This window comes from Erpetoichthys calabaricus, chromosome 4, assembly GCF_900747795.2.
Source record: "Erpetoichthys calabaricus chromosome 4, fErpCal1.3, whole genome shotgun sequence".
NCBI lineage: Eukaryota > Metazoa > Chordata > Cladistia > Polypteriformes > Polypteridae > Erpetoichthys > Erpetoichthys calabaricus.
In genome coordinates, this window is record NC_041397.2 from 170,239,355 (window position 1) to 170,265,911 (window position 26,557).

A 26,557-nucleotide genomic window follows, 5' to 3' on the forward strand; every position below is an offset into this window, starting at 1 on the left:
CTCTTGACTAACAGAGCTTGCAGTGTCAATTACCACACTTGTGGTCAAGAAATCTTTGGGCATCAATGGCTATCAATGCAAGTCATAAAATACAGAAAGCATACCCTACCTATACAATATGCAGAGTAAACAAACAGGTGGCATGTTTAAGACTTTTAAGCAGTTATTGGTAATATATTTAATCCATAACACCTTAGGAAACTCAGCAAATGAGAAGAGTCCATTCAGTCCATCAAGCTCATATATTTAACTAATAGCTAAGTTGTCCCAATATCTCATTCAGATACTTATTAAAGTTTGTCAAGGCTTCTAATTCAGCTACAAGTAGTTCTAGATTCCCACTACTCTTTGCATAAAGAATTGTTTCCTGGCTTCAATCCATAATGCACTTACCCTTAATTCCCACTGGTGTCCTCAAGTATGTGATGCACACTTAAGCTGAAAGAATTCTGCTGGATCTACTTTATCAATGTCTTGGAGGATTTTGAAGACTTGGATTAGAGCCCCATGCAGTCTCCTCAGCTCAAACAAAACAAGTTTAATTCTCTCAAACCTGACACACAACATCTAAATATAGTCTCACTAGTGTATTATGTAGTCTACTCAAAATGTCCCTCAATTCGTGTTCAACAGTTTTATGATAAAAACTTATATTTTATTTTTGCCTTTTAATATCTTCTGCACATTGCTTAGACAATCAAAATGTATCAACACAAACCCCTAAATCTTTTTCATAGGTTGCTTCCTCTAGGATAATGTTACTCAAATTATACTTATAATAGACCTTCCTGTTGCTCACATATACAGTAGTAATTTGCACATTTCTACATACTGCATTTTCCAAGGTTTCACCTTGTTCTGAATCATGTCCAGGGGCCTCATGTATAAATGGTGCAAATGCACAAAAATGTTGTGTGTGCCTGTTTCCACACTCATATCATGATGTATAAAAACTAAACTTGGTGTAAACCAATGCACAATCTCATGGCAACACATTGCGTACCCACTCTTTCTGCTCGGTTTTGCAAACTGCCGACACCCAGTGTCAACACAGTGCTACTGTAACTGTGTTGTTTCATTATCTTTTTTAAATTCACATCCCTCACGGCGCTTTATCAAATACAGTGAAATTAACTGCATATCATTTATAGTAAGTTTAAGACATCTGATTGTAGTCAACCTGAAACAATATAATGGTCCACGGAATGACCAAACTATTCCAAAGACCATAGCTGCTTCAGCATTGTTACTCTCAGTGCACCACTCAGAGTATTTTAACTCACTGTTTCTGAGTGTGGAATCACAGCTGTACAGCAGCTGATCGGAAAGCTCTATGACGGATTATGTCGAGAGCGCAGAGGATTATCGAGATGCAGCTTCCAGCTTTTGAGGATGCACATAGCCTATTTGATTTTCTCCCATTCAGCAAAACCTTCATAGTCTTTCCTGTATGGACATCGAGGTTCAGAAACAGTTTCATCCCAAGAGCTTTAAACGCACTCAATCAGTCCATCAAGTGCTGCTGGTAGAACTGTTTGTACTTATAATTACAATTACCTCACTGTAAACTTGCACTACAGTTGTAATATTGCACAACCTGAGCCACTTTATAAACCATTTACACTATCTGCACTATATATACATGTATATTGTACTTATGTTTTCATATTGTATATTTCTGATTGATTTTTATTGTATTATTATTATTGTTATTTTATCACTTTATAGGAAAATAAGTTTATGGAGGATTTGCATATTGAATCTCATTGAACCATACAATAACAATAAAGGAATTCAATTCAATTCAATAGAAGAGAGTACTTATTTACAGTTGGTGATGATTGGCTTCTAAGTCAATTTAGATTTTCTAGAGCTATCTTCTTGGAGCTCTTGATATAATTTTTAAGATGGAATGCATTCAAGTATGTATATTATAATATACAGATACATTTTAACTTCATTTCAATAATGTATACTGTTAATAATTAAACATGTGGGCATGGGTGCACAGCGGTAGTGATGAGCTGGCACCCCATCCAAGGATTGTTCCTGCCTCGCGCTTGATGCTTGCTGGGACTGGCGTGACCCTGGATGGACAAATGGATGGAATAATTTAACATGTGCTATGTAGATAGTGAAATAAAAGGAAGGACAGGAATTGGGGTTTGGTATGTTTGAGAGAGACAGTACTGCTGCAATAAATTATTTCGCGGAGAGTTGCACACGTTCCAGCAAGCATCTTGCGGGAGGCAGCAACAATCTCTGGACAGGGTGCCAGGTCATCACCACCACTGTGCCACCATGTTTAATACATGCTTTAATTCATTTCATCATGAAAATGACATCAAGTATACATCTTAATATTTAAATTGTTCAGAGAGCTACAATATCATTAATGTAATGTATTCTATGTCCTGTCGGCATAAGAGAAACTTGTATCATGTTATATTCTGTACTATGTTAATCAGGTGGTACATGCTTTTCACAATAAATCAGTCTCTACAAATGCAGATTGAGATGGCTAAAATTACATTGAACAATCAGCTTGGAGCTACAGTTTAATGCTCTGAGATAAAATAATAATAATAATAATAATAATAAAATAAGTATAACAGGCAACCATTTATTTTAGCTTTTTTTCTGAAATGGCAGACATCATTTTCCCATTTCCATTTTAAAGACACACAAATAATGAAAAGAACCAGAGACAAAGCATTAACCCCAATGATAAAGAGAAAAAGTGGAAACATACAAAAAATTGTTCAGCTGTAATAGGGAATAACAAAATATTAGTTGTGAAGTAAATATTACAGTAAATGCTGTACTGTATATGTAAAGATGTAAGGATATACAGTACAAATGTATAAATTATGTATTATAAGTGAATTCCATTTTTTTATTTAGCATTTTCAAATGCCAATGTTTCTGCATTTTTTTCTGCTTGGGCAATGTTGAGCAAGGAAGTACAAAAGATGATTTGCTAGGAAGTATGCGCTCATGGATGATTTCCAGCTAAAAATGAGTCCTGTCAGCTTTCACTTTTAGAAGTTCTGTACAAGGGACTAATTAGAAATTTTGTTTTTTCATTGAAGCAGATCATGATTGCTCAAATATTTCTGCTTCAGAATACCATTTACTGATGTCAAGAACCAATAGAAAATGGAATGGAATATGCAGGAGAAAAAGAAATATACAGTATAGTACTTCTATTATTTACTGTCTCAGAGTATTTAATAGACTGTATAATGACGCTTATTTTCAAAATAAAGCAGCTGTTCATAAAGTATGATTAGAGAATCTTTGAGTCGTGCACTGTGAAAACTAATCCTAAATTTGGTTATTAGGACAGGATAACGTTATTAGTCAACAGTAATTAAATAAAAAAATAAGCTTTTTATAACAATATCAATTGAAACTGTTGAAAAGCACCTCCAAGCTAAACTTCCAACCCATTTTTACTTAGACTAAACATAAATTAAGATTAAAAACAAAAAAGAATATTTAACAACATATGAGAACATTAAACCTTTAAGAAATTTTGTGTTTCAAAGAAACATCAAGATACAGCTTAAAAAGAGACAAATACATACCATTTTAGTGATGATTGAGAGGGTCAGGGTGGCAGTGAAACCTGCCAAGCAGTTCAAATTACAGCAAAATAGCATTTTGCTCAAGGAGGCAAGTGATGGAAATCAGACAAGAGGTTTTGACTTACTTCTGTTAATGGAACAGCACTTGTGCCGGTAATTGAAGGGTATTATTGCTCTGCATTCTTGGCTCACACTGTCTCATTGAAACCCCAAGGGAGTATTTTACTAGTATAGAACAGACTCTTCAAGGTAAACAAATGTATTGATGGGAAAATCTTGGCACATCAAACCTTTAGTAATAACTTTAAAACTCAACATCATAAGTGGGGATTCCACAATTGTAGTTATGCATGGAAAAATCTGCAAAACTAAACATAGACGAGATGGACTTTTGTTACCTTGTGTTTGGTTTCAGGTTTTCCACAGCAGTGTGTGTTTGGTTGGTTGTCAATACAGATTCCTCTTTACCCGTAGATCCCTCTTCCTTAGAAATAACCTCATATTCTATAAAAGAATTTCAACATTTCTTCATCACCTCTTTTCACAATGAATGACATCTTTTAAACTGCTTTAATTCTATTTGGGCTTACAATTATTTTTCTAGAAGTAAATGTACTCTAAGCAAGCACCACACCTGTTGCAGTATCATTTTTGACTTTTTCCCAATCAAGAATCACAAAGGATGGACAGCCTTCAACTGTGACCACTGTCAAGTTGGACGGTGGGTGTTTTGGTGGGCTGTTGATGTCCTGATTTATAATATCTTCCTCAGGGAAGTGCCTCATGGTTTCTGTGATTGAGCAAGGGACTTTGTCCTCTTTGTGCACATATTTCACATGTGGAGCTGAAATAAACAGAAAGGAAGCAAATTCCTGTAAAAATATTTTCCATAAGTACCAAAGCAAATATGTTAAAAAATACAGTAATCCTAGCATATCAACAGAAATTGGTCCACTAAGAGCCAAGTTGTTTCATGCAGAGAGACAGACAGACATAGCTATTGCAATAGGTTTTCTCATTAAATGTGAACACACCAAAAAAGGCTTATTTGTATCATAGTTACATAGGCAATTAGAAACTAATTACTAAGTACTTTCTAATTAAAGAGAATTAAAACTGTATTGTGACCGTAGAGCCTGATTATTAATTCCTAATTCATTTAGTAAAATATTACAAACCAAAAAGTATGCAAGTGTACTGTATATATGTATTTAGAAGGGGAGGTAAACATCCTGAAATATTTTGTTGACATAAATCGTGAAAACCACATTGCATAAATTTGTATCAATCTCCGATCAAGAGCAAAGTTTGTATTTCTCAGTGCTAAATCTGGTATTTTTGTTATAAAGCAATTTGGTGTTGAGTTGAATGTGAAGCAAAAATATTGAATACTGCCTTTTCTTTAGTGTAACTATGCTTATATATTTTAATATTTTAGAACGATGAGAGGTTAGGAGCATGTGCTGATAGCACGTTGCCTCACCCACCACATGACAAACCTGGATTTTGACTCGAGTGTAGCAGGTGACACCTCAGCTCCACACTGAAACAGTGGCTGGAGTGCCAATCCCGCCACCAACCCACAAGTTTTCCCTGTAAATTGGAGGACCTGCTTGCAGGGCTGGATGCAGATTAACATCATACCGAGGGAAGCAATTGCAGGTTAAGGGCCTTGCTCAGGAGCCCAAAGGAGTAGAGCCACTTCTAGCATTTACGGGATTCAAAGCAGCAACCTTTGGATGCCATGTTTATATTCCACTCTACTGAAGATATTGGCTTATTAGGCTACTAGATTTTTCATGGAGTTGTTGATCCTAAACCAAGAAGATGAATAGAGAGTAAGGGTATCCAAATCTACTTTTCATATATGTCCTTGATAACAGAATAATAAGAACTGCATTGCACAATAATGCCAAAATTAGAAAGAAGATGAGCCAGTCCATTTCCAGGGTAAGATGAATTAAAGTGATAAACTGTATTATTTATAGAGAAACAGTAAAAGGAAACATTTTCCACATACCTACAAAACGTTCCTTTCCCATTGCATCAACATCAGTTACAGGAAATGAAGTGAAGACTGAAGAATTATCTATAGGTTCCATTCTGCTTGCTGTTTTTAGAAGCATTCAAATGAAAGTAACCATGTTTTAATACTGTCATTAATGTACAGAGATTAGTCACAAATAGAATAGTAAAGTTCATTCTGTTTAGTAACTCTGTAAATAGTTATTCATCTTAAAAATGCCACAGCAAAAACACACCAAAACAGTTAACATTTTTAGAATTTATACTGGTTATAGTAGTAAGACTCATATGTATATATCTTAAGGCTGAAAATTTTTAACACACTATAAAGAAATATATTGGTAGTTTAAGAGGAAAATAGTGTTTATAAACTGTTTTTTATTTATTCCCCAAAACAAGCTCTTGGAAATGTTTTATTAGATCTGGAAAGAGCAAACATATTATACAAGCTCCACAAAGGTATTGGTCATATCAAAATAAGCAAATGAGTTAGCAAAAAAAGATAGTGGGAGCTGTAAAGTCAAGCAGGTGTGGTAACATCATTACATAAAAAGTCATAGCAGAAGCACATAATAGACAGAGGAACAACACAACAGTCATAGACCCAGGCCTGAAATGATTTCTGTTTAATTTTTTTTACACAGTTCAAAGCCTACTGTTTTATTTTACTACTCATATACATCCCTCTCGGGATAGCAGGCCAAAAATATATATATGCAAGGATTATAAAAAGCAGATTCCAAACACTGTGGTGGCTTATTATGAACAAATTTTTGTCAGGTAAAAAATTTTACCATTTATGTTTGGTGCATCAGTGGTAGTTATCCACTTTCTTTCTTCTTTTGCTGGTTTTTGTGTTGCAGAAATCTTGTCAAAAATGAAAGATTTGTCTATATCCAACTCCATCTTTTTACCTGTGTTTGATAAAACAGTCATTGAAGTACTCTAAATATATTACTTATTTTTATTTTTTGCACATGCAGAGGGATAAACATTATACATTAATCTAAAAGAATGAAACTGTTACAAAATTATCATTGACATACTTGTACAGGTTGAGTATTCCTAATCTGAAATGCTCCAAGATCCAAAAGGTTTTGAGCAACGACATGACGCCAACCATGTTCCCTTACATTTTTTTTACTGCTGAGCAGATGTGAACAACATTACGTACAAATTCCAAACAGCTTTATTCATTTTGAGCAGTATGTCTGGTCCACTGTGATGTTTAAAATGCCACAAAGCTGCAAAACATTTCTGACAACAGGGGACTTTGGAAGGGTGGCATAGTTTGGGTGTGTTGGCTTTCCCCATAAGATAAGCACTTATGATTACCAACCAGGGTTGGGATACCCCATGAAGCATTAATTGCCACAAAGTACCATAACTCATCATTTTGCTGCTTTGGCTGCATTTCCCTACTTGGTCAAGGGTGTCCCCAAGGGACCTCATTATGTATATGCAACTATTTCACAATCCAAAACTACCCAAAACATTGCTGGTCACACCATTTTGAATTAGGGATGCTCAACCTGAATAACAGTGAAGGGTTCAATTTCCACATAATCTCTCAGATAAGCATTGTGCCCAGACTAGTGTCATTGCCTGTCTCTTAACTGATTTCTGTAATATTGAAGAGCTGCGCTGATGCCAACCCAGTGGATTCTTGCTCTTTACATCACTCTTTTAGGTAGCTCACTGTCCTTAGAAGAACTGCTCACTTTATATGCCCAAGTTAGAATTTATGTCACTTTGGCAAATTTGATCTTTTCAGGCTTCCCTGTAGCTGGCGCAGAAGCTGCTCATTTGAACGATGGAAATGACAGCTCCTACTGTTGGCGGTTCATTGCAATGTGTTTACTGTTAACTGAAGATGGGTCTGGATAGCCATGGCACACAACATTCTATGTTTCTGGTGAACTTCTGGTATTTCCTCAAATGTCTGTTCTAGTCGCCTAGCACAGCAGGGATACCCCTTTGGTTTTTGCCTGTTTACCTGCAACCAGAAATCAGCTTTTCACTGTTGTTCATTTCATCCTCATTGATTGAGAACAAGCCCGAGTGAAACAATTGGAAGCTGGCGGTTGGGAAAATGGCCCTATAGTAGTGAACGGCTGGTGCTTAAGGGCCAGGGGTCACTCCTGCTGAGTGATTTTAGGGAGCAGAAATGACCAACCGCTCCACGTATTGTTGAGGAGTGGCAGTTGGAGTCGGAGGAGCAAGGCTCGGTACAGTGCTCTGCTGGGAGCCTGGGACTTCCAGGGTACTAGAACCATGTTAACGTAGACTACACCTGTTAGTGGATGTCTCATCTGGCTTCTGAGATCTTGTCTGACGTAAGCGGAGGAGACATCAGTTTTTAGGAAGGAGGCACTGGGGTTCACAGATTTTATAAAGGATAGATGCTGCCTGGGATTTTAACCTCATTTTTATGGAATATATTTATTTGACATTTTTGACCTCCAATTGGCACCTTGTTTTTATGGATTATTTATTTATTGAGGATCTTGAGCACTCCACTTTGGAACATTTTGCTTGATTGTAGTTTTAAATAAAAGCACCCAACACTTTGCACCAACTCATTACTGTCTCTGTGTGTCCTCACTTGCCTGGTTTATGGTCTGGTACGTGGAGCCAACCTGGTGCATCACAATTTATGAATGTTTATATATATATACAGTATACATGCTAAAGTTAGAAAATGAGATTTATTAGAAAGTGGAACGGACCTTAATAAAACTGATAATGTCATTCTTCAATGTACTCTCCACCCTTCTCAGTGCATTTGCGCCACCTGCCTGGATTCCAGCAGAATAAAAGGTTTTGTCTTGTCCTCGCAACCACTTGTGCACCGCTTTCTTCACATCGTCATCTGTCTTGAATTGATGACCACCCAGATGTTTTTTAAGCGGTCCAAAAAGGTGGAAATCACATAATGCCAAATCTGGTGAATAAGGAGGATGTGGCAAAACCTCAAACTTCAGTTTCTTCAGACAAGCCTTGGTGTTCTTAGCAGTGTGTGGATGGGCAGGAATTGATTGCAGCAAAAGGACTCCTTGAGACAGTAGTCGCTGCTGCTTGGATCGAATAGCAGGCTTCACATTTGTCTCCAGCAAGTCACAGTAACTTGCACTAGTGACTATAGTACCCCCCAGCATGTAGTGTTTGACTATAACTCGGGTGCACATGTGGTTGCAAGGACAAGATAAAATCAGGCACTTCCAGGTAGGTGGTGCAAGTGCATCGAAAAGGGTGGGAACTACATTGAGAAATGACATCAGTTTTGTAAAGGTTCCTTCCATTTTCTAATCAATCCCATTTTATAAATTTAGCTTGACTCCCCCTTGTCTGTATATATTGTGGCGAACGGCCAGGGCCCTTACCAGGCTGGGACGCTTCTATAGTGGAAGGACCGGTGTAGAAAGTGTGCTCAGGGCAGTATTTCCCCTGGAACACTAGAGGGCAGTCCCCCTGGGTTGCTGTGGCACCATGGACTCCCACGGAGCTTCATGGCAGTTGGAGTTTGGTACAGCCCTGTTGAGCCCTGGGGTGCTGTAGGAAATGTGGAGCCCTTTATTGCAGCACTTCCGCCACACCCTTAAGTGCTGGCGGAAGGAGACTATAGGACACCTGGAGTACTTCCAGGTGCTCTATAAAAGGAGTCGCCTCACTCCATTTGGGGAGCCAGAGTAGAGGCAGAAGGAGAGAGAGAGGGAGAGAAAGAAAGAGTAGAAGAGAGAAGGCAAAGGAAAAGTGTTGTATTTGTTGTATCATTGGTGCTTGCTGTACTGTGCTGAGCAGGTGGGAAACGAGTGAAAGCATTTCCCACAAAAAAATAAAAAAACGTGTGTGCTGAACTTGTGCCCTGCATCTGTCTGTGTCAGGATTGGGGAGCTGTGTGCTCCCTGCAGGCCACAAAATATATATATATATATATATATATATATATATATATATATATATATAATCAGATTGTGACACAGACTACGAATGCAATGAATGTAATTACCCCGATCTACATGCTGTGAAATGAATGAACCACACGCCGTGGCGCAATGTTAGAGGCTTCGCCTCTGGTGCTGACGTCCGAGGTTCAATTCCCCGAGAGGGGGGTGAAGTGAGTGTGTACGCTTGATGAGCCCAGAATTAGGGCAAAACATGTGTTGCGTACTCTTTGCATTATTTGACAGTAAACTATTTCAACCATTCTATGATCTGCTCCTCGCAACTGAAATGTTAGCTGACTTGCTGACCAACCACAAGCGTTACCTGGTAGGTAACCACCCATACAATCAGATTGTGACACAGACTATGAATGCAATGAATATATATATATATATATATATATACATATATATATATATATCTATAATAATAAAAGGCAAAGCCCTCACTGACTGACTGACTGACTCACTGACTCACTCATCACTAATTCTCCAACTTCCCGTGTAGGTGGAAGGCTGAAATTTGGCAGGCTCATTCCTTACAGCTTACTTACAAAAGTTAGGCAGGTTTCATTTCGAAATTCAAAACGTAATGGTCATAACTGGAACATATTTTTTGTCCATACACTGTAATGGAGGAGGCGGAGTCACGTATCGCGTCATCACGCCTCCTACGTAATCACGTGAACTAAAAACAAGGAAGAGATTTACAGCACGAGTCACACGCGGGAACGAAGGTAAATGACGTTAATTTTTGACTGTCTTTTAATACTGTGTAAGCATACATATTAACACATGTGCAATTAAACGTGTGCATTTACAGGCTGATTTCTCAGGCTTAAAAGCTCGCCTTTTACTAAAAAGGTAAATGCAAAACTATTTTCAATCACTTTATTGAAACGCTCCCGTTAAGGATTGCAATAACATATTCGCGAGATAAAAGAACGAAGTAGGGGAAATGGAGGAAGAGCCGCGAACAGCTAAGAGCAAAAAATTAATTAAACAATTGAGAACGGAGCGAGTTAAGCATACAAGCATGTTCATAAGGGAAAGAAAGCACGGTGTAAAACGTAAGTTTAAATTAAGTTTATAGAAACGCTCCCGCTGCGGATTGCAATAACATATTCGCGAGATAAAAGTTTAATGAGAACACACGAGGTATAAACGAACCACACGCCGTGGCGCAACGTTAGGGACAACAGTTTCAACCATTCTATGATCTGCTTCTCGCAACTGAAAGACGGCACATGGCGGATGTTAGCCGACTTGCTGACCGCAACGTTAGGGGCTTCACCTATGGCGCTGACGCCACATCTCAGTGCCAACACTTTGCAGACTGTACTTAAAAGACACGCCCTCCTCACTGGACAGTTAAAAACACCAATCAAACTAACAATGACATCAAGTATTACCCAATCAAAAGTAGGAAAGGAGGCATCTTCATAAAATGCGTGTGGGATGATTTGCATGAGACGCTGCTTTAAAAAAAAAATGATAAAAAAAATACGGGATAAATCCCGTCCAGTATTGATTCAAAACGGGACGCGCAATTTCATTCTCAAACGCGGTACGATTCCGTATTTTAAAGGACGGGTGGCAACCCTACAGTGCCAGGTAACCACCCTTACAATCAGATTGTGATTCAGACTAGGAATGCAATGAATGTAATTACCCCGATCTACATACAAGGCGAAAGTCTTGCAACATTCAAAGATGATGGTTTGGGATAATTAGTACTTATTAAGTACACCATGGAACATAAAAGAGCTTATGAAGCCTTGATCCGAAAAAAGCAAGATCTCAGAGATCGTAAAAAAAAAAAAGGAGGTAATGTCGTTTACTCGCTGTAGATTTTAGTCAAACATTACCAGTTATTCCACGAGGGAGACCAGCAGATGAACTCAACGCGTGTTTAAAATCCATGCTTCTCCCACGGTCGGTTATATGTCGCGTGTTCTCGGGTAGGTACACCAAAAAATGTATACATTTAAGCATGTAATGGGCAAAGAAAAAATTAGGTATACCCGAAGGCACTGCAGTAGTACTCAATGTAACTTTACTTCTTAAATGTTAATGTTTTACTGTTTAATAATTTATACGCTTCTTATATATTGTTCAAATTCTTTTATCAAAATACCAGTGACAGCGCAATGCACGATAACATGGAGTGAATACACCATACGCATCTGCCCACGGCCGCCCTGGTGTGCGCAGATAGGAGTTGATTCTAAAATAAAATAAACATAAAAAGAGTAATACAATCATCACCCATAAAGCGGATAGCGGACGTGACGTATTATATGTGTACCACATTTCAAGTCAATAGGTGAAACGGTTTGCAAGCTACAGGTGATTTAAAATCCTGGACAGACCAACGAAAAGCCACGGTAGCAAATTATAGAAGAAGATTTTACTGTTTAATAATTTATATTTATATGAAATGTGCTTCTTATATATTACTTCATATTCTCATATGATAATGATGTTAATGTTGTTTATATTGATTTCTATGTTATTGTAAGTGCATCTATGTGTGTATATATATATATATATATATATATATATATATATATATATATATATATAAAATATATATATAAAAAATATATGTGTATATGTATATATAATATATCTCTATGTGTGTGTATATGTATATATATATGACAGCAACACTCATAACAATGACAACACAATTACATTGACAATCATGTTACGTTATTTTTAAAATGTTTCCTTTACTTTTTCATAACCTCTTTAACACACTACTTCTCCGCTGCGAAGCGCGGGTATTTTGCTAGTATATATATATATATATATACAGTGGAACCTCGAGATACGATCACCTCTGTATACGAGAAATTCAAAATACGAGGAAAGTATGAGAGAAAAATTCAAATCTAAATACGAGCATTAGCTCGCGTAACGAGCCTCGAGCCAGGCTGTGGGTATAGCTCGCGGCTTAGCGAGGGGGCGTGGTAGCAGTTGCGAGCCGCAGGGCGATCTGCAGTGTCTGCGTTTCTCACCTAAGTGCACAGGTGGGAAACTTCCCACATCCATGATTGTTCCTGTGGCTGATGGGCTGCAGCTGCCATGTCCTCCCCGCATATATATAAAAGCGCGAGCTGGTTAAGAGGGAGAAGAAGTAAAAGAAAAGAGAGGAGAGAGAACGGAGGTTGCAGGAGGAGGCAGGAATCGGCAACAGTAGGAAGTCGGTGCGGGACAGCGAGCGAGTGCAGGCTCGCGTGTAGCTGAACAGTGAGCTGAACAGGCGAGCCAAACAGCTGAAGCAGGACGGTGTAGAGAAGGTCAGCTGCATTAAGAGTGTCTCGCCTGTTGCAGAGCCCGCATGGGAGAAGCAGGTGAGACGCTAACAGAGAAGAAGCACCGGGGATTGTCATCTGTGTTTTAAAGACTGCTTCCTGTTGACGTTTTAACCTCGTGTTAAAGGATTGTTATTCTTGTGTATTTTAAACCTCCACTTCACAACTGTTTTAAGGATTATTTATTTAAAGATTTATTGAATGCTCTACTGCACTTTGGACACCTGTTTTGATTCTTTTAATAATCAGTTATATTATTTACCAGTGTTATTTATTAAAGGTAGACTACAGTATACATAATTTATCAGTGTTATTTGTTAGGAAAATTGATTTTTATGTTAATATATTTGGGGTGCGGAACGGATTAACTGGATTTCCATTATTTTCAATGGGGAAGTTTGTTCTAGATACGAGAAATTCGCTATACAAGCTCCGTGCTGGAACGAATTAAACTCGTATCTAGAGGTTCCACTGTATATAAATATATATATATGTAGCTAGTAGCCCAAAAAGGGAGAAAGTGAATTGTGTGTCTTAAAATAATATCTTAAAACAAATAGCAACCAATCAGTGTCATCATTAGAGGGAAATGATTAGAAATTATTAGATATAAAGGAATCAAAAGCAATCAATAAGGTGGGGTTTGGAGGGTGTTGGTCATGAAGTTTTTTTTTAATTATTTAGATGTTCTTCTTTTTAAGTTTGCATATGCTGGGTTTAATGATGTTTCGTTTGAGATCCATGATTCAGCCAGCTCTCTGGCACTTTTAGTATTAGCCCTGAATTGTACTTGCACCGGAAGACAGTGTAGCATCTCATTATAGTTTTTTGAGTGAGCTGTTACAACATTGCTGATAAAATTTGGCCAGGAAAGTTCAAAATCCCTTTCAAATGATCTGCTTCTAAGTTATTCAGATTTTAAAAACTGAATATCATTATCATATAGCAAAATATCAAGGTAATGCAAGAGCTGAAATCCCAGATAAATTTAACAGTCAGTCTATGTATCATCCTCACCTATGATCACAAGTTTGGCGAAGTTTATAGCATCAGAGTATAGCAACTGCTACTCCATGTAAAGAGGAGGCAGTTGAAGAGTTTGGGGCATTTAAAGAGCACACATCCAGAGCTGAAAATGATGCTGATACAGTTACTCCTCCACGTATTATATTTATTAATAAACAATTTAAATTACATTCATTAAGAACAGGTGATTTAGTCTGACATGATGGCATAGGATTCTCCATGAATGTTAATGAATTTATAAGAGCGGATAAAACATCTGAAAGTTTGTTTTTATGCCACATTTTCTCTTAATGGGTAACTAGCAAAATAGGCATTGACACTATAATATGATTCTGTCATAGTTTAACAAAATAGAAAAAAAAATTCTTACCACTTTCGCCTGGCTTTCCCTCAACAACATTTGGTATCAACTTGTTAGCTGATGGCAAATTCTGAAGAGAACTACCTGGATTAAGAGGTACTTTAAAAAAAAAAAAACAGGAAAAGGAAGTCATATAAAAATATTCTAATATATATATAAATATATATATATATATATATATATATATATATATATATATATATATAATTTTATATTATATAATATACAATATATAATATTATACAATAAATATGGAAACACATACAAAACATATATACATTTCATACATTGTTACTGTAATAAAATCTCCATATTGATCAACTTGGTAAATTTTTCTGATATTTTTATTTGACCTACAGTGGTAATGAGCAGTATTTTGTCAGGTTTAAAATACATATTTTGGGGAAAATTTTTTGTGAAGAATTTTTGTGAGGTATTATGTTTACTTCCAATACTTGCCTTCTTGCTATATGAAACATTTTAGCTTGAAACACAATCATACATTTAGTAATATAAGAAATTCATTATCCAACTTGGTGCAGTGGTAGCACTGTTGTTTTGCAGGTAGGAGATCAGGGTTTGTTTCCCAGGTCCTCCCTGTTTGAAGTCTGCATGTTCTCATGGCATGTTAGGTGGATTGGCAATGCTTAATTGGTCCTTGTGTGTGGTTGGGATGTGTGTGTCTATATGTGTGTTTGCCCTGCGATGGACTGGTTCCCTGTCTAGGGTTTGTTCTTGCCTTGTGCCCTATGCTGGTTGGGATAGGCTCCAGCACCGCCTCGACCCTGTTCAGGACAAAGCGGATTAGAAAATGACTGACTGATTATCCTGCTTTACAGGTATTGTTTGTAAGTGAAGTGAATAACATCACAGACTTGGAAATGTTATCACCTCATTCTAATAAAAATGCCAAAGAATTGACCTGCCAAGACTATGCAGACTATCCAGAAGGGAACTGTGAAAGGATTATGGTGATATTACTGGATGTGTGAAACTATGTGCCCAGTATCCGGGTTTCAAATAAGCACTTTGTCTCCTTAATTAAGAAATAAATTTGACCCTGAGTAAACTCTGAAGCGCAGTTATAATGGGCCAAGTGTAAGGCAGATTATACTGCATGACCAGTCTCACATTTATACAGTCAGAGATGCTCAATTTTATGCCTATCAATAGGCATAGACATTTATTTACCTATACAGCAGAAATGTTCTTCTGAGTGGTGTTTTAGGTAATTGTCCAGCTGTATATGTTCTTAATTTAGGGGTGCAGCAGGAACAACACCTTGGTACCTTGACTAGACAGGCAACTTAGACAGTCTATTAAGGTCTACCCTCTAATGGACTATCACAACATATTAACCCTTGTGTGGCTATTGGTTATGTGAAATCGATTTTCAATGTTTCCTAAAAAAAAAAATTTTTTTCAACCGTATATTAGATGTTCCTTGGCTCATTTTCTTTAAAGTGAAAATTAAGGTGCAATTTTTTGTTGAGTGTATGTTGTGCCCTCTGAAAACACATTTACATTTCACTGGTGGTATTGACGCAGTGCGTAGCGTTGCTGCCTCGCAGTTAGGAGACCTGGGTTCGCTTCCCGGGTCCTCCCTGCATGGAGTTTGCATGTTCTCCCCGTGTTTGCGTGGGTTTCCTCCGGGTACTTCGGTTTCCTCCCACACTCCAAAGACATGCAGGTTAGGTGCATTGGCGATTATAAATTGTCCCTAGTGTGTGCTTGGGGTGTGTGTGTGTGCCCTGCGGTGGGCTGGCGCCCTGCCCGGGGTTTGTTTCCTGCCTTGCACCCTGTGTTGGCTGGGATTGGCTCCAGCAGACCCCCGTGACCCTATAGTTAGGATATAGTGGGTTGGATAATGGATGGATGGTGGTATTGGGTCTGCTAGACCCAGGAGCAATGCATTTGTGGAAACTGTCTATAAGACAATGATAACATAACTTTAGAAGTATTGTTTCCACATACCCCAAACCAAATCCCATCATACCAATCATTTACATCATCATCAACCATGAAAACCCCCCATCAACTCCTCCATATCCAGCCCATCTCCAACAATACTTTGTCCATAAGACAACAATACCACCACTTTAGAAGCATTGCTTCCAAATGCCCCAAACCTAATCCCGTCATACCAATAATTTACATCACCATCGACCACGAATACCCCATCAACTCTTCCATGCCCATCCAACCTACAACAATAACTTTCCCATTCATGTACTATCCCTAATCTCATCAGACCGATCATTCTAATTTCTTTTCAAAATGGAACTGGGAAGGGACACAACAAATAAATACCTCTGCATATTTAGCTTCTTTCCAAAAACAATCCAGGATGGCAAAGAAAATGTCTGCTCAGTTGGCCTTACACATTATTTTAGAAGAGAGAGAAGACAGCGTGTAGTGAGTGCTCACTTTGGAAGATGAATATGAGGATCGTGTTTCTGTCAATTTGGAGTCTGACGGTGAGTTTGAAGAAGAGGACAGAACTGACTCTCATACAAGTGGAGAAATATGAATGTCAAAAAATGATGAAACTGAACAGTATTCTTGTCCACGGAAGGACAATGTGATAAAGATGCCAATGTGATAAAGATGCAACCAGGGCCAACGTGGATGACAGTCATGCATGTACATGGCATCATGTCTTCTTTTGAACTTTTTATGTCTGACACCATCCAGAAAATCATTTTGGAATGCACTAATTTTGAGGGGAGGCGTGTTTTTCGAGAGAGGTGGAAGGACATGGACTAAACCAATTTACATGCATACGACAGGCTTTTTTTAGAACCAATGGGGAGTCCACTGAATCCCTGTGGAATGCAGAAACTGGCCATGAACTTTTCAATGCAATGATTATTTGCTTTGATAACTGAGACACACAACCAGCTCAATGACAGAGAGACAAGCTATCTGCAATCAGGTCATTGTGGGACAAATGGGTGGAATGCCTTCGGCTGTGCTATAACCCTGGGCCCAGCTTTACTGCTGATGAGCATCTGATACCATTTTGGGGCTGCTGCCCATAAAGGCAGTACATGTTGTCTAAACTTGTCAAATACGGAATCAAGATCTGGGCTGCCTGTGACACTGCTTCATCTTATGCATGGAACATGCAGGTATAAAACTAGAAAGCCTGTTGGAGGAGCCCCTGAGAAAAACCAAGGGATGCGAGTTCTCCTGGACATGACACAGAGAATCCATGGTTACAACATCACGTGACAAATTTTTACTTTGCACAAGTTGGGACAGGAACTCTTGAAGAGAAAGATGACAATGGTAGGAACAATAAGAAAAAAACTAGCCAGAGCTCCCACCTCAGCTGATGAGTACAAATAAGAAGCCTGAAATTAAGTTTCTGTTTACATCCCTGGTGTCATACATCCCAAGAAAACGAAAAAATGTGGGATATATGAGTGTGCTGCATAAGGACCAGAATATCTGTGACAGGGAACATTAAAAATCCACAAATCATTATGGATTACAATGCTACAAAAACAGGAGTATATAACCTGGGTAAGATAGTAAGTGGTTATACCTGCAAAAGAACCACCCTATACTGGCCACTTGTAATATTTTTAATATCTTGGACATCTCTGCCTATAATGTGTTTGTTATTTGGATGGTACTAAGGACCCCTACCTCAGCAGCCATTGTGAGGAGAATTCAACAGGAGGATGCTGGAGACACAGGACGACCAACTCCAGAACCAGAAGTGAGTGTGAGTGAGCCTGTATTTAAACATATACTGTATATGTGAGTGAGCCTGAATATATATACACAGAGACTCCTGGAAGAACCAGGAGAGGGCCAATACCTCCCCTGGGCCACGAGAGGGTAGCTGCCCTGGTCTGCATGGGGGCCACCGGTTCAGAGCTTGGATGGCAGCACTTCCGCCACACTTGGAAGTGCTGCCAGAAGGATTTCCAGGGACACCCGGAGTGCTTCCGGGTGCTCATGCGGCACTTCCGCCACACCAGGAAGTGCCACCGGAAGATTGTCACAGAGCACCTGGAGCGCATCTGGGTTGTTATAAAAGAGGCTGCCTCCCTCCAGTAGATGAGCCGGAATTAGGAGGAAGAGAAGTAAAGGCGGCAGAAGTACGGAGAGACTAAAAGAAAGAAGAGACTGAGTTGACTGATTAGGGCATTGTGAGGTGCCGTGTAAGATTGAAAGCATAATAAATGTGTGTGCTTTGGACATTTGGTGTCTGCTGTGTATGAGGGGCTGGCTTACCACTATATATATATATATATATATATATACAGTATATCATTCTAGGTTGCTACCAGTCGGCTGCAAGAGGAGATGCTGTAATGCTTATGGACCTAAGAAGGACAAAAAGACCCAATTTACATGCTTCAAGTGCAAAAAATACATTTGTATGGAACACACTTTGAAAGTCTGCCTTTCATATGGTGTATAGATGCTATGAATTTGTGTTCAACCAGGCTAATTGGTTCATTTCAATATAACCCTGTATGTCCTTTCAATTTGTTCAATTCAAAGCAATAAACATCTCTGAAAATACTTGTCTCATTTATATTTGTTCAATATTAATGGAATATTTGGCTTATATTTTGATTATTATTGATTTCTACACAAAATCAAAATTTATAACAAGAATCAAGCAGCACTTTAATTGAGAAATATGATCTAGCAGAGCTTAATAGTATTTTAAACATATTTACTGACTATTGTTTGTAAGTGAGAAAAAGTCAACATCTGTTAAGTGGTTTGACATAAAACATTATGTTTTTATTATTTTACAATAATATTATTTTTAAAATTATTCAGATGTACAGTTAATCACACACTGAAAATTTCCAGTTTACTTATCTCAGTATTCAGGTTACTTTGTACCTATGGGTCATTCATATTTAATTGAAGGCTACAAGGCTAATTAGTTACTTGGTTGTGTACCTTGTTTTCTAGGAGGAACTGAATTAGATCTGTTGGCCATAGGTTGTTTATGATTGCCAGAAACTTTTCCTGTTACATGTTTAAAAACAAAAAAGAGAAAAAAAACATTCAGCAGGATTGAAAAAGCATTAAAAACAATACAACATTCATATTAATTGCTGAATGCAGTGCATGTTTTAATATAGTAGTTTTGTTGCAAAAGTCTTGTTCAATTTAACCATAATGAAAGTTTTCAGCAGTGATTGTGACTTACTGGTGGATGACTTTGTGTTCTGCTGACAGACAGCAACTGCTCAATTTTCACAAATAATGATACAAATCAATATTCTTTAAGGGTAAAGGACTTTGCATGGAGCAAAGTAAAATTCACAATTTTAGGTTTTTAACACAATTATATACACATGCACATTAAGATTATTCATTATCATCTGTTTACTTTTTCTGAAGTAAGTAAGTAAGTATGTCTGGTCATTTAGCACCTTCAAGGTATGCAAAATGTAGAATAGACAGGTCAATAACCAGTTTCACGCGCAGATCCTAGGTACATGATTAACTATCCCAGATGCTTTGTTTTACAACAACACATATCAGGATAAGACATTCAATTCCCTGGTCAAAAACATTCCCTGTTGATAATGAAAATATTGTGACAGCTAGAGAGGAGGAGCTCCTGAAAGGTGTTTAAATAGTCTGCAACCACTAATATTTTTGAGTTTTTTTAGAAGCCAAGCAATTTGTTTCACTATACCAAGTGCATTGAGGAAGTTTAGTTTGATAGCATACAGTACTCCTACATCCTTTCATGTTGTCACCAACTGTATTTGAATTTTCTGTTTGGCTTAAATAAAGAGCAGTTCCCTTATTTCAAATACCAGCTGATTGTCAAACATTTCCCAAATTGCTAACTTTACCTCCATTCATAAATGCAATTTTCACAGGAATTTACCAGTGAACTGCCATGTCAAGGTCATTTGTTAGTTAAGAATCCCAGGAAACGCAAACTGGTAAATCCTCCTATTAAGACCCTGCATAATTCCTGTTAATTTACAAGATTCATATAGTAATAATCAAAAATATATAATTATTTAAATAAGCATGTAAATACTGACATAATATTTCAAAGTTTGCTTTGTAATGTTAGCTTACTGACAAGCATATACAAATTAAAAGTACTCTTAATTAAGGAAATTACTCTCTATGCAAGGTAAAGAAAAAACTGTTAAGCCTTAACACAAACCCATGAGCCACCTGCTTCAAAAGCAGTGAAGCATAAGTGAAAATGGTAGTGCAGGATGGCTGACCTCCAAAAATTCAGTCTTAAATATTTGCTACTATGTATTTGGCTTTATTATTTTTCAGTTTTTCACTCAAACTGTTTATGTTTATAATATATCTTTGTCATTCAAGTACATTATACAAAAAATTAATATGCCAGATTTAGCTCTTCTCTCTTTCTGTTCACTAACCTGTTTTCTTTTAAACAAAAACAGCAATGACATCAGTTGTTACATACCTTCTGCACATCTCACAGGATTCATATCCCATAAATTATATAATTTCATGTGCATACTGTTGACCTTGGAAATTACCAACAACTCTTACCCTGTGTGAGCAAGCAAATGCCACTCATCCCAGGAAATTCCTCGGATGAATAACCCAGTTATTTCCCAGATTCATACACATGATAAAGACTCTGGGCTGGTTTCTCAAAAGCCTTGCACCACTGAGAAGACAGGGCAAGACTCTCATTCCGCTTTCTTGAAAAGAATAACAAAATGCGGTCGTCTGTGAAAATCAGGAGGGTGGTGAGAAGATTTAGTGCGACTGACTCTATATGGCTGTCATCATGTATGCAGATAGACAATTGCCACTTTACTACACAACGTCATTTCATCAAAAGAGCCCAAGACATACCATAGACGATTGTAGAATAGGAGGAAGTATTGCAAATATATTTACAGTTTAAGAAAGGAATAGAAAACAAGTACTTTGTTTAAATAAACAGGACATATATGCTTCAGCCTTCCGCTAGAAGACAAAGAAGACAGCAGTAGGCCCAGACCCAAGAAGTGCAGTCAAAATTTCTTTAACATGCCTTGTGTGTGTGTGTTTTTTTTAACAATATTATGGGAGATGCATGAAGAATAAGCACTGTCCTCTTAGTAAGGTGCTCATATCCAATTTTTTACAACAGTATGTAAGATGGCCTGCAGTGAAAAAATGTTCCATCAACAAGCCTTGAATTTAAATTTGTAGAACAGGATTTCCTTCCCAGAATGTTCAAACATTTGTGGCAGTATGCTCAATAAAGATGATAGATGCATCATAGCTCTGCTGCAGTCAGGTGTTGCTCCACCTGTTAAAGTCTCTATTTCATTTTTTTTTATTTGTCTAATATTAACTAATCAGGCCACAATAGGGATTAACCTGTCATTGTCACCCTCAACTGCCGTCTCATTGACGTTACCTGACTCCATTTAGCATTCACTGCATTGTATCGCATATTCCCAGTACAGATGCCTTTGCAAAATCTTCGCTCCCCTACACCATAATTTATTTATACACATTTATAATATGTTAGAATAGTCAACAATTTAGAATGGAGTATGTTTTTTTCTCTTTTTCCTTTATTTTACCATTCAGATTTGTGTTTAGAGAGTGGGCTTTAGTTTTCTTGTTCATTTCATGCGTAATTCATTTATTACCATTTTTCGTACATTGATATTTAAAATGACCTCAATATTTTATAATTTAATTTGCATTGCTTCAATTTGGTTCCTGTTTTAAAATCTTAATTTAATCAAAACTTTGAATGACAATGCCTCTTAAAGAAAAGATTGTTGGAGGCATGGTTTCCTTTCACCAGTGTACAGTAAGGTTTTAGCTTCTTACCGATCTTCATATGACCCTTTCAAGAAACAGACAAAAGAGCTTGGTGAACAACTATTGAAAAGAGCGCAAATGAAACTCTCAAGCTTCATTATTGAGAAATCAGACCACTTTCCAAATAATTATATGTCTATTTCTGTGCTTTGTTGTAAAAGCACTCATGCTAGTTTCAGAAACAAGTCCCTTAAAATCAAGAAGTTAACTCAGAATAACATTGATACTTCACTGTTAAATGGCTTAATGATTTTATAATTTTACAAACTTGTTCATAAATAAACTGAAAAAACAGATTTCCCAGGAAATGATTCTGACCTAGAAGCTTTTCCAACTGAGTTTCTTGGGATGCCGAGTTCAACATTTGTCAACACAAGACAGTGACAGAGTAATTTACAGTGAAATTTCTGAGATAGCCTCATTGTGTTAATTAGGCTTTTGGGAATGAAATATAACTTCCTCCAATTCCAGGTTTCTCAAATCACATCCTGCTAAACCAAAGTAACACAATATTCATTTATTTCTCAGAAGTAAACAGTGGAATTATAAAAGATATTAAATGAATTCTTTCAGGCAACCTGCAAAGGTTAAAACAATAGAATGTCTTACTGTAATGTAATTATCTCACCAGAATACTTTTATTTCAAATACAACATTAAACATACATTTCCAATCTTGGGTTAAGTCCCAAAATGTGATTACTATATTAATATTTTTATTCCATTTTATACTGTAAAATAAAATAATAAATCCTGTGTTTAATTTTTAAAGCACTTTTTGAATAAGACTCTGTATACCTGGCTTTGCCACAGATGTGACAGGTTCACTGGTAATATTTCTAAATGAGGTTCCTTGATTTTCTGGGTCCAAATCTTTATCACTGTTCACTGTTACATAAAATAAGAAAATAAAGAAAATCATAATGACTCAAAAGATTTGAAAGAGAGGTTATTTTCTAATAATTGGATTGGTAGTTGAATCAATAATATGGATTGTTCCACCTACAGAAACACCTGCTACAATTTTTAATTCAGGATTAGGGTTGTTTTATGCTTTTCAGTTCTGGAGCATTCAACCTATGGAATAAATCACATAAATGCCTCACATTGTTTTAAACATACAAATATTTTTATGGACATTTTGATATAAAGTGTGCAGAACAATAAAGTGGAAAAGTCAAGCAACTAATTGGATTTTAAGACCCTACAGAAGTTTGGATTAATGTTATAAATATACAGTAATGGTATATACTCACATTTTGTAGCTTTCTGAAATATACTATAGTGTTGTACTATGTTAGCCATTAGAAATGTAGAGAAAAGCCAAGCAAAATGACACCTTTTATTGGCTAACTAAAAAGATTACAATATGCAAGCTTTCGAGAGCAACTCAGGCCCCTTCTTTTGAAGAAGGGGCCTGAGTTGCCTCGAAAGCTTGCATATTGTAATCTTTTTAGTTAGCCAATAAAAGGTGTCATTTTGCTTGGCTTTTCTCTGAAATAAACTATGCTATTTTAAATAATCATTGTTAATAATAATAATAATTCTTTACATTTACATGGTGCTCTTCAGTCACTTCAACCACAACTAATGTGCGGCATCCATATGGATGGTGTGACAGCAGCCATTTTTCTGCCAGTATGTTCACCACACATTAGCTGTTAGGTGGTGAATGGGTAGTAGTTAACCAATTAGAGAAAGGGGATGATTAGGGGGGCAGAATGACTAGGCCGTGGTGGGTAATTTATCCAGGACATCTGGTAACACCCTACTCTACGGAGAACCAGGAATCTTTTATGACCACAGAGAGTCTGGACATCAGTTTTATGTCTTGTCTGAATGACGGCGCCATTTTTTGCAGTGTCCCTGTCATTGCACTGAGGCATTGGGATCCACATTCAGACCACAGGTTAATTATCCCCTATTGGCCTCACCAACACCTCTTCCAGAACTGCTGTAATGATGTTCCTTGCTGAACACCTTTGAATCAGCAATGCTACTTTATAATTGCAATGTTGGAAGAATTAAGTATTGTCAGATATTAATGTACATATGTACCTCTATATTTATTGGTCAATGCTGGATCAGCTTCAGTTTGAATATTTGTGAAAAAATTCAGTCGGCTTCCTTTCTCTGAAACTGTAGTGCCTTCTGTTGCTGTGTAAAATAATGGAAATAAATAATAAATAAACAAATAGATAAATAAAAGTCCATCACCAATGCTACCCTGAAAAGGAGATATAAATATAAAATAAAATCATTAGAAAGCTGAAAAATCAAAAGTCAGAAGTGATTGCAGCATTAAAGCAAGCAAAGCAACAATGTTTTGTTAATTTTGTGGGGCAAATACAATTTTCTTGGACTAGCAAATATTTGCCACATCACCAAATTGTATTTGCTGTGTACCTGTAAGTTGATTTGTAATATTGAGGTCGAGATGCACAGAACCATATTTAACAGAGCTGGGTTCAGTTGTTGTGGCTGGAATTACAGTAGAATCATTTCTAACAGAGCGGGGATGACTTGTTGTGGCTGGATTTAGAAGAGAGCCATTTCTGCCAGAGATACTTTGGACTGTAGTTGCTGGAAATACACTTGAATCATTTTTAACAGAGCTGGGTTCAGTTGTTTTGGCAGGTGTTACAGGAGAACTTTTTCTAATAGAGTTGTGTTGAGTTGTTTTGGCAGGTATTACAGGAGAACAGTTTCTAACACAGCTGGGTTCAGTCGTTTTTTCTGGTATTACAGTAGAATCATTTTTAGTATAGCTGGGTTCAGTTGTTTTGGCAGGTGTTACAGGAGAACTTTTTCTAATAGAGTTGGGTTGAGTTGTTTTGGAAGGTATTACAGAAGAACCATTTCTAATGGAGCTGGGTTCAGTTGTTTTTTCTGGAATTACAGGAGAACCATTTCTAACAGAGCTGGGTTCAGTTGTTTTGGCATGTATTACAGGAGAACCATTTCTAACAGAGCTGGGTTCAGTTTTTTTTTCTGGTATTACAGGAGAACCATTTCTAACAGAGCTAGGTTCAGTTGATTTTTCTGGTGTTACAGGAGAACTGTTTCTAATAGAGCTGGGTTCAGTTGCTTTGGAAGGTATTACAGGAGAACTGTTTCTAACAGAGCTAGGTTCAGTTGTTTTGGCATGTATTATAGGAGAACCATTTCTAACAGAGCTGGGTTCAGTTGATTTTTCTGGTATTACAGGAGAACTGTTTCTAACAGAGCTGGGTTCAGTTGTTTTGGCAGGTATTACAGGAGAACCATTTCTAATAGAGCTGGGTTGAGTTGTTGTGGCTGGACTTATAGTAGAACCATTTTTAATAAAGCTCTGTTGGATTGTTGTGGTTGTAGTTGTAGTGACTTCTCCTGCTGTGCAAGATAAAAAAATAATTTTAAATCCCTGAAAAAGCTATATTCTAGTGCAAAAATACACTCTAACTGGACTTGCCCTCTCAACTTTGCTACATACTAGACACAAGCATAACCTAATGATGCAATTCTGCAGCCTCAGTAGTCAGCATTATCAAGTGTAGTGGAATGGTGATCTTTACACAATTATGAGACTTGCATGTTTAAAGGCCAAGGCATACTTCATAGTGATAGAAGTCAAGCACCCTAAACACACACTGAATGTTGTCAAATTATTTTGTAGAGGAGCAAGAAGTTATGATAGTGTAAAAATATGGCTCTATGCCAGGCAGCTTCTTGCTATTGAGGACAAACTTTATTAAAATAATAGCTCTGGAATGTTTGTTAACATCAAATTTCTATCTTTACATTTGTTAAATATGTTTAATACACATTGCAAAAAAGTGTAAGAGCTATTAGGGAAAACTTTGTTTTTTGTTAATAAGCTTATTCGTAGCACTTTCATCATTTTTTAGTATGTTGCTTTCTCCTCTATATACTATCGTTTACCCAGGTTGGGAAAACGTCTTTAGTATGAGATATATGTATTCTAAAGACTCAACCCTTATTGTTAGCCTTAATTTAGAATTCTTAAACTAGAATTCAGCCTTAGACCTAGTATGTGTCTGAAAAAAATTAAGCAAACATGTACTAGGGCTAGTACATGAACAATGTATAAGATAATAAAATTTTTAAAGAAAAATAATTTTATCATTTTACAGTACAGTTTCATAAAGGAGCATTATTCTTCCTATACGTTGAATTGCACACGTTTTACTGAAGTGGTGTACCTGTATAATGGCTTTGAATGGTAGATTTTAAATCAACTGAATTGTTTCTAATGGAGATTGTTCTATGTGAAACAGTAGTCTCTTCTCCTGTTGTATAAAATAGAAAGGAAAAAGCAGTTTGAGATGGAAGATATTAACACTGCAGCAGTCCTGAAAAAAAAAGTTTTAGAAATGTTAATAATGTTTGTAAGTACCACAATACCTTACATATCAATGACACGTTTATGTCAATAAATTAATTTTTTGCTGTAAAATACAATACAATGCTTTGA

The 26,557-nt window shown here is 37.0% G+C and overlaps 1 protein-coding gene across 9 annotated transcripts in view; it reads right to left on the reverse strand.

Moving 5' to 3' along the window:
* The window catches only part of LOC114650360 (target of Nesh-SH3), a 254,882-nt gene that overhangs the window by 48,781 nt on the left and 179,544 nt on the right, over nucleotides 1–26,557 (reverse strand). For 4 of the 9 annotated variants that reach the window (XM_051926064.1, XM_051926063.1, XM_051926061.1 and 1 more), the window contains 10 exons: nucleotides 26,286–26,372; nucleotides 24,490–25,455; nucleotides 24,142–24,240; nucleotides 22,882–22,971; nucleotides 19,202–19,273; nucleotides 14,276–14,350; nucleotides 6,410–6,529; nucleotides 5,611–5,700; nucleotides 4,225–4,434; nucleotides 3,989–4,094 (listed from right to left, as the gene is read on the reverse strand). In XM_051926064.1, the coding sequence (XP_051782024.1) occupies nucleotides 3,989–4,094; nucleotides 4,225–4,434; nucleotides 5,611–5,700; nucleotides 6,410–6,529; nucleotides 14,276–14,350; nucleotides 19,202–19,273; nucleotides 22,882–22,971; nucleotides 24,142–24,240; nucleotides 24,490–25,455; nucleotides 26,286–26,372 (1,915 nt within the window). The remainder of the gene's footprint in view (nucleotides 1–3,988; nucleotides 4,095–4,224; nucleotides 4,435–5,610; nucleotides 5,701–6,409; nucleotides 6,530–14,275; nucleotides 14,351–19,201; nucleotides 19,274–22,881; nucleotides 22,972–24,141; nucleotides 24,241–24,489; nucleotides 25,456–26,285; nucleotides 26,373–26,557) is intronic. The other 5 variants (XM_028799939.2, XM_051926066.1, XM_051926062.1 and 2 more) reach the window with 4 other exon arrangements.